At 33.8% G+C, this 14,436-nt stretch overlaps 1 protein-coding gene across 9 annotated transcripts in view; it reads right to left on the reverse strand.

Moving 5' to 3' along the window:
• Positions 1-2,518: 2,518 nt before the first annotated feature.
• dock11 (dedicator of cytokinesis 11) overlaps positions 2,519-14,436 on the reverse strand; it is a 152,554-nt gene continuing 140,636 nt past the window's right edge. For 3 of the 9 annotated variants that reach the window (XM_087260093.1, XM_087260091.1, XM_087260092.1), the window contains one exon: positions 2,519-5,491. In XM_087260093.1, the coding sequence (XP_087116219.1) occupies positions 5,394-5,491 (98 nt within the window). In that variant the 3' untranslated portion in view covers positions 2,519-5,393. 9 annotated transcript variants of the gene reach the window in all.

The following is a 14,436-nucleotide window of genomic DNA, read 5'->3' on the forward strand; positions in this document are numbered from 1 at the left end:
GCGCTGCGAAATTGCTTCATATTTTATACTGCTAGAGAGGTCTTGTTTTGATCTTCAGTTAGTCTCATGCATTCAAATGATGCAGTTCTGCAAGTCAGAGTTTACCAATCTTGAACTCTGCAAAGCAGCGAACTGGACTGGATCACAGGTATTAAGAGACACATTCCTGATCAAATCTGGCTAAAATCTAAATTCTTGATTAAATCTGGCTTAAAGTCTTTTGTCCACTTCCAACTGTAGTACTGTAGACTACTTCTCTGATCTTTCAATCCAATACTGCGAAAACAAAACCTTTAACAATCATGTGCTTTTTTTTGCCAACATTTGTACAGTTAGAAAGAAGCAATTAAATACTTTATGAATTGAGGGTTATTTCCTTTGTTTCCAACAAGTTCATATTTCCTAATACGGAATACTGTTTTATAGTTTTAACATAATTATTATATACACTGTAGTCTTTGTTTCCATTTGTTAGATTGTTAAGTAAATATTTTAGGATATCAAAAGTAATTATACTGGGTATGCAAAGGATCAGGAATTTATCACGCAAACAAATATGATGTAAAAATGTATTTTGAGCATTATTGATTTCAAATGTACACAATAGTCTAAAAAACAAATAAACAAAACCAAAAACAAATGGTGAAATCATGAGCTCCAAGAGTGTGCCGTTTGAAGAACAGATTTAGCGTAATGCAAATAATAATTTGTAAAATACATGTTTTATTTTATCAAAAGAAAAAAAAAACTGAAATATGTTTGACAAAATGAAGTGTAAATTTAAGACATTTATTATGAATGAATATATAGGTGATCGGCACAGTGGTTTTTCCCCATTTATGGGTGTTTCCCAGTTCTGGGTTGCGGCTGCATAAAACATATGCTGGAAAAGTTGGTGGTTCATTCCACTGTGGGAACCCTTGATAAATAAGGGACTAAGCCGTAGGAAAATGAATGACTAAATATATAGGCCTACAGAATTCTCTTTTAGAGTATATGAATGAGTATGGCAGCTATTGTTCTTAGCAGCCATAAAGTTGCTTGGCTACTTTGCAGACACGCAGACGCACACACACACACACAAACACACTTATTACCTAAATACATATTTCAGGCTTTACTTCTTTACTTTTACTTGAGTACAAAAGTGTGGTGAGTACTTTTACCAGTGTTATTTTAAACATGAGTATCTGTACTTCTACTTGAGTAAAGGATTTGTACTTTTGCCAACGCTGATGAATGGAAGTCTATGGGCGAAAAGTGTAGTGTGACCACAGCTTATGCCGAGTTCAGACTGTATGATTTTAGCCCGGGTTTGGACTCGTCGACTGGTTTTGATAAATCGCAGTAAAATGCCTGAAATCACAGGCAAATTGGTGCACGCGAGTAACAATCCCGCAATGTAAACTATCAAAGATACAATCTGAGAGAATCGTAGATGAGTCGCCGATATTTGTCATGCTAAATACCTGGAGCTGTCCATAATTAAAATCATGCCGTGTAAAATGTGTTCTGATTGAAAATAACATCAGTGATTACCTGCAGCCAATGAGAGAGCAGCGTTCATTAGTGTGCGTATCTGCAGGCCAGCGGGAGGTTGTCAGAGAAAGGGCTCTTTTACAGTCTATTCAGACACAAGAAATGAAGGAAAAACTAGCAGAAATTTGGCAGAAGCACCAGTGTCTGTTTGACATGTCATCTGAGCAATACCACAACCAGCTCGAAAAAGACAAAAAGCAGAGGAGAAATTGCTAATTCCTACAAACCCAGGTGAGCAAAATAAATAAATTTTCTACACTATTAAAGGCTTCTTTCTCATCATGTAGTTAATAACAAACAATATACAATTTGTTTTTGGCTGTGAGATGTAGTTTGGATAAAGTTGTCGGCGATTCTTCCTATTATAAAGTCATGCAGTGTGAAATCCTTGTCGCCGCCGTGTAAACAAAGCAGCTACAAAACGCTAGCCAGGATAGTCATGCAGTGTGAAAACATCTGTGACATGGCGACTTTGAAAATCATGCAGTCTCAACTCGGCATTAAGTGTATTGAGGTTGGGTTGGAACTACAATGTGCAGGGCTGCGGCCCTCCAGGAACTGAGTTTGACACCCCTGCTTTAGAATACAACAAAATATACAGATTAAGCTGCAATTCAAGTTTAAACCATCTGATCATAAATAGACTATATGCATTACAATTAAAGAAACTCAGCATCAAAATCAATCGAATAACATTATACGGAGAAAGATTTAAGAGGTGTACACCATAACAATAAGTGCTTTAATGAAAAGGCATGCAAACAAGATTTTCTGAAGAATATTGGAAGCCAGCAGCCGTTGACATCCATAGTAAGAACAGCAAATACTATGGAAGTCAAAGGCAGTTTTTTTCTACCATTCTTCAGTGTATCTTCCTTTGCGTTTAACAGAAGAAGCTTTTTGGAAGGGTCACAGGTTTTGTCAAATGTGTTGACTTAGGAAAATGTATTTTTAAAAGAATAAATACCACCAAAAGACCTTTTCTTTAGAAATACACCCTTTATCTTATGAACTACAGATGAGACCGAGAGAAAAAAAGAAAGAATCAACAATCGCACAATATATGCTGACAAAACATGAAGGAAATGTTGAAACTAATATTGGGAAATGGTCTCAAACCATCCGCTTTCTAGCAAATTAACCGTCCGTTGTTTATCAGATGGCTTCTAGACTAATAAATCCAGACATCTGAGCAATACGAGTGCTCGCAAATACTGTTCTTTCAATACTGTATACATTTCCATGCGCTCATACTTACATAATGTACATTTACAACAAACGGACAGCTTTCCTATATAAATCTACACATCCTCTGTTTGTAATTTGCATATTCAGTGCAGCAGATAAGCATTAACAGCATTCGTCAATAAATTAACCCTGGATGTCCTGGAAAACCAGACGACCAGCCAATAAAACAAAGGGAATCACAAAAATCTATCTGCTGCTACTGTACATTCTGCATTTCCGCCAATGAAATCAGACATTCTTTAACATCCGTGATTACAGCCTACTGCATTCAAATGAAAAAGCTTTGCATATAATAACTCCAGATGGTTTCAGTTGAATTTAATGAGAGAAATGATCTGGTAACCACTGTGTAGTACTGAAAATAGGGAAGAGGGACAGATTGACCACATACAGTAGCAGCTAGTTTTACAGTTAGTTTCGATGGCAGTAGCACTGACCTTCTTAAAAAAAGATGCATCTATCAGACTATTATGCAGTTTGCACCAGGAAACATATATAAATAAACACTGCTGGTTCCACACAACCGATTTGTGTTGGGACAACATAAAGGAATTAGGTTAACTTATTAGTTTTACAAATTTAAGTGGGTTGAACTTTAAAAAAAAAGTTAGTTGGCCCATCAAAATCTCAAGAATTGTGTTGTTTCAGCTCATTTTAAATAAGTAGTTTCAACAAGCAACAAAATATATTTTTTAAATGAAAGGTGATGTAAACAAGGACACTAATGTAATCATTTTGATCAGTAAAAAAGTCAAAAATAATTAATAAAAAACTCAAATTTTAATTGCACCTTCATTTGCTTGATTTGAATACATAAAAATTTATTAAATTACTATAAAAATCAATACAAAAAAAAATATTTACCTTCCAAACATGTCATGAAAGTTTGCGATGTGATTAATTTTGAAGTTGGTTTGTGTGTTAAGACTGAAGATTTTCGGAAGACATATTTTGCTAAAATGCAGGCGTTTTTACAATCCTGAATATCATCATTCAATACAATGTCACGGATTGAGGATTCAAGATCACCTGGAATTTTCAGAAGAAGTGATATAATATGGAAACGCAAGCATGCAGCATAAACTGTGCACCTGATCTTTGGTTGATCATCACTGCACCAGTAGGTGTTTTTCCCAGTGGTGTTATTTAAATGGCTTGTTTGGCTGGGATTGAAAAAAAAAAAATACAACGTATCATTTACAGTCAAGTTATGATGGCATTATTGACCCATTTTTCTTACTGTAAATGTGACAGACTTTCAAGAATATGTAAAAAATTACATTGGACTTGATTTTATCCACTGATAAATTATTAAATCATATAAAGCGGTCATATAGCGGTCAATAGCTGGATAACTGATCCAAGGAAGCCCATTTTCACTGTATGAGAAAATCATTGCTTATGATTTTATTACTCGAGTCTTAATTATGGTAAAAAGTTTAAATATTGAAACTTCAAGTCATAGTTATGATTGGAAACTATGAAAACTATGAATGGACAACTTTCATCTCATAATTAGGTTTTAGAAGGCCATAATTGTCAGAAAACTTAAAAATATTAAAATCTTAATTGACAAAAAGGGACAAATTGAACTTTTAAAATAATTATTACTGATTTGTTTGACTCTTATCTCATAATTAGGACTCGATACATGACTTTCTTTTAGTTACGACAGTTATAACTCTGATCATTAATATTTAATATATACAATATGTTCTACGCTGTGTCCTAATTGATGAACCGTAGCATAAACATGCAAAATTATGTCATAATTATGAGATGAGATTGAGATAACTCATATTTCTTCTTAAAAGTCTCAACTCTGAGATGTTTCCTTCCTAGCTTGAAGTAGTGAGTCACTTCTCATGTTTAGGTCATAATTATTACTCATATTATCAACATTTTGTCTATACAGTATGTTCAGCAATTGATCTCAGAATGCACCAAGTTTCAATTTCAAAATAATTGTTATTAATTATTGACTCTTATCTCATAATTAGGACTTGGAAAGCTAATTTCAACTTTTTTTTCCAGTTATGACTGTTATGACCCTAAACGTTTAATATATGAAATAATTTCTACTTTTGTGTCCTAATTGATGAACCATAGCATGAACGTAAAATGATGTTATAATTATGAGATGAGATAGAGATAACTCATTAGAATTTGTTTTAAAGTATCAACTCTGACTCTTTTCCTTCCTAGATTGAAGTAGTGTGCCATCATTTCTCATGCTCTCTTGTTTTGGTCCTAAGTATGACTCATATTATCAACATTTTGACCTTTTTGACTGTAAAGTATGTTCAAAAAAGTTTCAATTTCAAAATAATTGTTACTGATTAGTTTGACTCTTATCTCATAATTAGGACTCATTACACTAATTTCAACTTTTCTTTCCAAATATGACTGTGATAACCCTGACCTTTAACGTTTAACATAAAACATTTCTTTTACTTTGTGTCTGAATTGATTAACCCTAGCATGAACATGTAAAATTATATCATAATTATGAGATGAGATTGAGATAACTCATTATATATTTCTTTTTAAAAGTCTTCAACTCAGAGATGTTTCTCTCCTAGCTTGAAGCATTGTGCCATCGTTTCTCATGTCAACTTGTTTTGGTCATAATTATATCTCATATTATCAACATTTTGTCCTTTTTGACTATACACTCTCAGAAATAAAGGTATGAGAGATGTCACTGGGGTGGTCCCTTTTTAAAAACTACACATTTGCTTCTAAAGGGTCCATATTAATACCTCAAGGATACATATTATTACTAAAACGCGCAAAAGCATTCCTTTTAAAATGTTTAGGTACAAATATATGCTTTTGAGGTACCAATATGGACCCTTTAAGTACAAATGTGTACCTTTTGAAAAGGTACCACCCCAGTGACAGCTCTTGTACCTTTATTTCTGAGAGTGTACAGTATGTTCAATTATTTATCTCAGAATGCGGCAAGCTTTAATTTTAACTCGCAATATATTTATAATACATTAAAGCTGACTCTATGTTTTTATTAATTACTTTAATATTTAATTCAATTTTCCAATGCATGATTTTGTGTGATAAATGGGCTTCCATAATGGACCGAGGGCAAGTGCTGGAAAATAAGGCGACTTGGTGACATGAGTCTAAAAGGAAGGTTGCTACAAACAAACACAATAAGACCTGGAATGTGCATTAAAATAGTCCATTTTGACATTAAAACAAATGATAAAAGCAGTATATACACAAACTAGCAGTACACGACATGGCACGGTGGAGAACGCTGACAATCATTCACGAGCTGAAGGCCTAGCATCTGGATTTGTACATTCAGTCGAGAGCAGAACTGGAGGATCTGGAAGCAGCATCAGGATTTAGCTGAGGTCGGTGGAGGTTCCACTGATGGCTCTGAACACATGGAGAGAGTTCTGGAGCAGAGAACGCATCATATCCTCTTGGAAGATCTGGGGAGAGGGGAAGCAAATCAATCTCAGATTCTAATGACAATGACAAGAAAACCACGATCTCAATATCTATTGACAATGGCAAGAAAATGACAATCTCAAACTCTGATGGACACTGGATTACCACACATACACACACACACACACACACACACACACACACGTTAATGGTGGGAGAAACATTTTTAGCTTTGAAGCAACTGAATCAATTGCTTTGCAAAAGGATTCACTGCTATAAAGCTTTTAGGACAGCACATGCAGCACTAAATTGTTTAAGGCATTAATTGTTTAATGCAATTGTATACGCTTCCTTTAAACATGTATGGACATCACCTATATCAGACCCTCTAGTTTTTCACAATTTGTTTTGTGATTTGACTGATTTTGTAGTTGTAATTCCCAGAATTTTGCAAGACAATTTTGTGATTTAAAAAACTATACATAAATATAAATATTATATAAATATATTTATATATTATTTACTATATTAGGTAGCTACTATGTTAGGTGTGCAATCTCAAACACTGACAATAACACAAATCATAAAAATAAAGCTTTTTTATTTTGGTCTCTTGTCAAGACAAGATCTAAAACAGATCTACAACACAAGGAATTAACCGCCCAAGGAATGTTGTATGAGGTTTTATTTTTTGTACGAACTTTTTCTCTCTCTCAGATTTCCCTCACTGTAGCATCTGACACCCTTGATGACATCATGTACCTCACCCATAGAACATGCGTTAAGGCTTCCCCTACCGTAATACACCTAAAACCGCCACAAAACTTGTTGCAGGGAAGCGTTTTCTCTCGTTAACTGCAGGGAAAGTTTCAAAATCATTTATCGATTTGATAAGTTGAACATATATGTAAAGTACAAATAATGTCTTTCAATTCAGTCCTATCCAGCTGTCATTCTTAAATCAATCTCCTTCATTGTAAGCTGCTTGCTTCTCTGTCTGTTCCACTGCTCTGTTTGCTTTTTTTTCAGTCTGAAGCGCATCTAACGCACTCAATGGCCAATTTGCACCACAGGATGTCTATATCTCATCTTTGCATTGCCTTCACATGTAGATCACTTGCGCTTTTCGAGAGACAGATCACCCCCGGTGGAGAACTATTACTATTACATATTCAAAACGTTTCAAAATTTAGGAGGAGTTATGAAGCCGTGCTTACTGAAATCAAGTGATCTGGCCAGTTTGATACCGTACATGCTCTAAACCACTGAATCGAAACATTCGTAACAGTTTTTGAAGCTTCATGAAGCAGTGCCTCAAAAGCATTCCTCATTAACAAAGTATGCAAATGCGCACACACGTTTGTTTTTGTCAATTGTGTAAACATTCCTTAGGTTTTATTGTGTTTTAAACCGTATTTCTATTGTTCTACCCCAAGCTCATCCCTAAATCCAACGCTCACTTAAGATAATTCTACTTTCTGGAATAAAACCCCCAACTAATTCTGGATGTCTTATAAGTATTTTATAAATGGGCATGATGCAATGTCCTCATAAATCACCTAGTCCTTGTAATAGCTGTGTCATACTCATGTCATTACACAAGTGTGTGTCCTGACATGTAACAAAAACACATACAGAAACAAACACACAAATCTGCACACACAATTACACTATATAATCATGGCATATAGAAACTGCATGCACAAGAGTTTAAAAGAAAACGAGAGCAATACTCTTATGCAACAGAAGCAGTTACCTAGAACTCAATCTATAGGAGACGGCAGCATAAAGAGGAAAAACACAAACATATTAGAAGCACACAGAGTATTAGGAGTAGAGTACACACAGTGAACAGGGGTGGCAGGGGGTGTTACAAGAGATGTTCTAATATATAGTATAAGATTTCTTACCAAAACTAACAATTTAACAATTGTAATGAATTTAATAACCTGTCGGAGTTTTATATAATGCCACTGTTCTTTTTTATGAAGGAGCGAAAACAATCAAATCTATTAGTTTCAATATTTTAAATAAGATTTTTTTTTTTTAAAGTCAACGATTAGAGAAAACCTTATTTTCCAAAAATGCTTTGGAAAAATGCTGTTTTAAAACTTTTTCTTTAAAAACTTACCAACACAGTGACAGATTAACAAAACTTAAATGTCATTAATGTTAGTTGACACAGTCACACTTCATTTTAAGGTACAATTCTTGCTACTAATAGACCATTAACTATGACTCCATAACCTTCTAATTTGAGATAAACTTTTATTTTTTTAAGTCTGATAAGATATGGAGGAACAATATGGTGTAGAAATCCGACTGTTCAATTAAAAATAACACTTGCTTGGTTGGCACAGAATGCTTTAAACATTCTAGATTGGGAAGTGAAAAGACCTATTCTAGAAATGTATGAGATTGTGAAGAAAGGTAAGATAATTGAACCTGATGATACATCTTACATGAGAATTTGAACATGTTGCCATCATGGAGACGATTAAGGATTTTGATGTGTAATCTGCTGTTAAATGAATAATCAAGGGTGTTTACTTGAGTTGAATGTAAATTAAATACAAGTAATATTTTTTATTTTAAATGTATATCATTTCATTATTTATATTTATTAGTCCCGTTTATTTTTCCCCAATTTCTGTGTAACGGAGAGAAGTTTTTTTCAACACATTTCTAAACATAATAACTCATGTTATAATAACTCATTTCTAATAACTGATTTATTTTATCTTTGTCATGATGACAGTAAATAATATTTGACTAGATATTTTTCAAGACACTTCTATACAGCTTAAAGTGATATTTAAAGGCTTAACTAGGTTAATTAGGTTAACTAGGCAGGATACGGTAATTAGGTAAGTTATTGTATAATGATGGTTTGCTCTGTAGACTATTGAAAAAAATAGAGCTTAAAGGAGCTAATAATTTTGTCCTTAAAATGGTGTTTAAAAAAAAAATGTAAAACTGCTTTTATTCTAGCCGAAATAAAACAAATAAGTCTTTCTCCAGAAGATAAAATATTATTAGACAAACGGAAAATTTCCTTGCTCTGTTAAACATCAATTTTTCAATGAATATGGGTAATATATTTTGGTGCATTTAAACAAAACAGATTTAATAAACATATATAAAAAAATAATAATATATACGTAACATTTTTTGTTTCTCTTGTACTTCATAATTACTAATAAACAGCCAATATCTTAACAATACACATGTAATTAGTACTTAAACTAAAGTGTTACTGTTGATACAGATTCTAACTAGTTAAGCTTAACTTCAAACATGTAAAGATAAATGCTGAAATTAACATTAAGATAAATAAATGCAGGAAAAATATTGGTCATGCTAGATAATGTCAATTAGTGTTACCAAATTAAACCCTAATGTAAAGTGTTACTTCAGAAGTCTGTTTTACTGTTTGCATTTACTGCACACATGCATACACTGTTTTACTGTTTGCAGCTGCTGTGAACCAGCTTGTATTGTCATTTAAAGTGTGAATTATATCTATAAACAAAGTGTTCAACCAAGCAGCCACTCATGACTCTGAATGGTTTCTTGTTTTAGTTATATAATACAACTGCGAAGGCACAGCTGTAAACAGAGCCATAAAAATGCTATAGCAAATAATTAATGGGAACTAGAGAAACCGGTCCTTGGTCAAGTTTTGGAAAGCAAAGATCTGGGGCTTCTGAACAAAACAACGAAGAGCGAAAAGTAGTTTAGGCAGCTAGGGTTAAACATTTATTCCATGACTTGCTCTTTTTAAATGTGCATTTTAAGTGTAATACGTTAGGGTGTCAATTTATTAAACTTCGACACTATAAGCACTAATAAACACATCATTCATGTATATTGCAGACTTCCAATTGAAGGCATCAAATATTAAATGCCAATTATTTGCACTTAATGAACACATAAAAGGTCCTATTATTTACAAGTCAATAAGTTATACAAGACAAGCGCAGGAAATTGAGGGTAACATTAAATAGTAATATTAGTGCACAAAAACAATATTAATTATATATAAGAAAGTAAAACAACAATAGAAAGTACATTTCAAGTCAATTATGTGGTGTCATGGCACAGCGACTCCAGGATGGCGTGCAGAGCAAAACAGATCAAACCTGTTGTGCTTTAACTTTACCAGCTCCCAAAAAAAAACCTGTCAGCCAATCACACCGCTGCTAGTTATAAGAGGAGGACAAAAAATAACCCTACATTTACAGATTAAATGTTTTCAGTATTCAAATGTTTTCAGTCCTCGAGCAAACTCACAGCGAATTTATTTTTTCATTTGTTTACTGAGGGAAATGCCCAGTTAGCCCATTTCCTGGAGTCTGCATAGACAACAAAATAGACATTAAGATCAAAGATTTATCTTCATTCAGGCTGTAATTGCTATAAACTTTGTTCAACTGCAAAAATGTAAAACTAAAACACTGCATTTGAAAATTAAATTTGCCAAGAGACAAATAAAAGCTGGCACTTGTGTGTGAAAGTTGGGGTTTGGCTTGATAAGGATGTAAACTGTAAAGCTTGTCAATCTTCTTATTAATTAGTTTTTTTTTTTTTTTTTTTCGAAGAAATGATCTAGGCAACGTTTTCAACGTTTTTTAGTAGAGTCAGATAACCTAAGGAGTTAGTGTGGCAATCAATTTCTGGGGTTTAGGTACTAAAAGAAAAAACGAGGAACCAAATTATGATGGGTCGACATTTTGATGAAAAGTGGGTTTTTCCCCATAAAGGCTGTTACAGTAGATGTGTGTGTAAATATGTTGACTACTATAAGATACCCCTGATGCTAGTTACATAAACTAAGTTAGTTAACCTAAAACAAATTCTTATTCATATAATCTCTGAATTTCGGACAACACAAAAAAGTCCTGTTTGCACTATAACGGCTGGGAAAATCAACTGGAATTACAATTTGAAGAAAAAAAAAATATCACAAAAGGATCACATTGACACTTGACATATTCCAAGTGTTCAGTGGAGTTACAATATTGAAAAATAAACCTAAACTGAATGTTTTATCTGATGAAAATTTAGACTTCTACCATTTGTCTCTGTGCATGACTGAGCGTTCATGAGTTCTTAATCAGCAACACAGTTCACTATTAATCACTCATCACATTTTTTTTTATGATGAACACAACAGATATATTTAGTTCATAGATAAAAGTATGTGGATTGTATTTCATATTTTCAGGGGTGGCTCCTCCATTTATAAAATACTAGCCCCTTGTATTTTTTTATTTTGGTCATTCAATATTATCTGCTATTATTAAAAATAAACAGTGGTCTGAAAAAGATGGAAAGACAAGTAAATGATGACTAAACTTTGAGAATAAAAGCACAGGTTCACCCAAAAGTCTTTAAAGTGTTACCATCAAACCAATGAAATAAAACGGAAAAAATGTGATGCACATGTGAATGTGCTCAGTCAAGTACAGCTACATAAAATATATCACTAAATCGAATGAGGAATTTAAAACAGAATGCATGTAGAAAAACACAAGGCGCAAATAGCAGAAAGGAAAATAGAAAGTGCAAACTTTCTGACCCTGAACATCATGTGTCGTGTTTTATAAGACGTGAGCATGTCTGTCAAAAGCATGTTAACATGAAAATGCAGTGCAGCATATTGCAATTTGGAGTTAATAATAGCTCACTACTGGTGATTTTGAGTAAATATACATAAATATGCATATTTCAGAATATATACAGTAGGAGATTTTTAGACTGTTTGCCAGATGCATTTAATGAGATATTTTGCAAAGATATACTGTAAGTGACTTAATTTAATATTCAGCAAATTAAAGTCTGTGTAAACAGGATGTTGCAGAGACTTCAATTTCAGTATGTCAATGTATTGCACATCAATCCCAAATAGCAAACTAACAGCAAGAGGGGTGTGGTTAAGAATACACTATTGTGGATGAAGCTGTTACGCCCCATACACACAGGGCTTCATCGTCATTGCTTGACTGAAGGCGTGTCTGAAGTTGGGGCTGAAGCAATCGTCATAGCAGCGTCAGCCAATGAAATTCAGTCAGCAATAGGGCAATGTCTAGCTGGTGTATTTGCATACAGTGATCTGATTCGCTGACGCTTTCGTTGGCGCTTAAAAAGTTGAGCTAGTCCCAACTTCTGCAGCTAACAACGCCTCTGAAACGGTGCAGACGGATCCACAATGCAGTTCGGCAACGCCTGACATCACCCATTCAAAGTGAATGGGAAGCGTTGACGCTGACGCCCCATGTGAGTGGGGCGTTAAACTAACATCAACAGACTTTGATTGAAGATTACCAAACAACCTTTTTTTTCAATTTTTGTTCAAAATGAAATTTATTCAAACCATCTAACATATCGATTAACTAAATAATGTTCCATTACTAATTTTTAAACCTTAATTTTCTAATTAAAACACATGTGATGCAACTCTTACACAGTTATAAACTAACAATCGTAAAGAGAACCAATGTACGCTAGCAAAATAAACACAATTAACAAAAAATAAACAAAACAAATTTGATTTCACATCGACTATTAATGTACTATGCAGTGTGTACTTGAAAAAGTACTTAGTTCAAGAATTTTGTAGTTACTTAATAATAAATAAAATTGTAGTTTCAAGTGGGTTAACCTCCTGTAAAAAAGTTTTTAAATTTTATTAAAATATTAATTTGTTGTGCAGAAAAAAAATCAATTTTGGATTAAGACCAGTCTACATACCTGCTCGTGGATGATCTCAGAAAGCTCTTTCACCATGCTTTTAAAGTTCGCCTTCAGTCCTTCATGGTATTCATACTGATCCTCTTTAATGAGCCTCTCATTGATGTCCAGAGCCATACTGCAAGCATTGACAAACTGCCTGCACCAAAGATAAACACAAACAAGTATGAATAACAAAAACATTATATGCTAATAACACGAGCAGCAGTCGCTTCTAGCAACAAATGAACCAACATCAAGTAGATCAATCAGTTCTTTTACAAGGTAAAGCTGTAATACAACAAGAGAAAAGTAAAACTGTCATATATTTGTCAATGAGAGTGCCATGGCCTCAAATTCCTGAGTCGTTTCCAAGAATGAGATGCTCTAGAGTGATAACGCATACATACATTCCTGCAAAATGGCAAGTTGATACGTGCTCTTAAATAAACAGGGAGAGCAGTTGGTTAGGCAGCTATTGTTAGAACGGTTACTATTCTCTTGAACTACAGTTCTCTAGAACGCAGAGGAAAACCTTCCCAGATGAGCCAATCACGAGATTAAAATCAGGACAAGCTTGAAAGTAGCATTAAAACAAGGCAAATTAATGCCAAGCTCATTGATAAGGGAGTTAGGACTAATATTGGAATCTCTCACATATATCAGACGAAACTTCTGGCTATCAAGCAATAAGACAAAATTTTTTTTTATTAAAAATCGATATTAGAATGTGTCCTTTATATGTATATGTATTTATATGGTGCACGCCTCACTGCAAGAAGGTCATTCGTTCAAATCCTGGCTGAGCTAGCTGGCATTTCTGTGTGGAGTTTGCATGTTATCCCCGTGTTTGCGTTGGTTTCCTCAGGTGCTCCGGATTCCCCCACTCCAAAGACATGCTATAGAGGTGAATTGGGCAAACAAAACTGGCCATAGTGTATGTGAATGGTGTGTATGGGTGTTTTCCAGTACTGGGTTGCGGCCGGAAGGGCATCCACTGTGTAAAACATATGTCGAAATAGTTGGCGGTTCATTCTGCTGTGGCGGAATCTGTTATATAAGGGACTAAGCCGAAGGAAAATTAATAAATAAATGAATGACTGTATTTATCTGCAATGTAATGTCCTTTTTAATTTTATTAAACATGATTTACAGCAGACACAGACTAAATTAACTTAAAAGAACATTTATTTACATAACAGATCATTTTGTTAGGCATATTTAGAACAAAATTGCAAAATTATAATGTTTATTTGCTAATTTAATTCTTAAATACTTGCCACTATTCATAAAACCACTAGGTTTTACCCATTTGGCAGCCAGTTTAATACCCATTTGTTACACATATCATATTTTCAAATATGATAAAAACATTTAATATGCTTTAAAAAGAACGTTATACTTATTGACAATGAACATTTGTGTCCACCAAACTAATTTGCTCACATCTAACATGCTTTCTACATGCATAATATACATGACATGATATCCATTCTACAT

The sequence above is a fragment of the Danio rerio genome, chromosome 7 (assembly GCF_052040795.2).
Source record: "Danio rerio strain M-AB ecotype USA chromosome 7, GRCz13ab, whole genome shotgun sequence".
Lineage (NCBI taxonomy): Eukaryota > Metazoa > Chordata > Actinopteri > Cypriniformes > Danionidae > Danio > Danio rerio.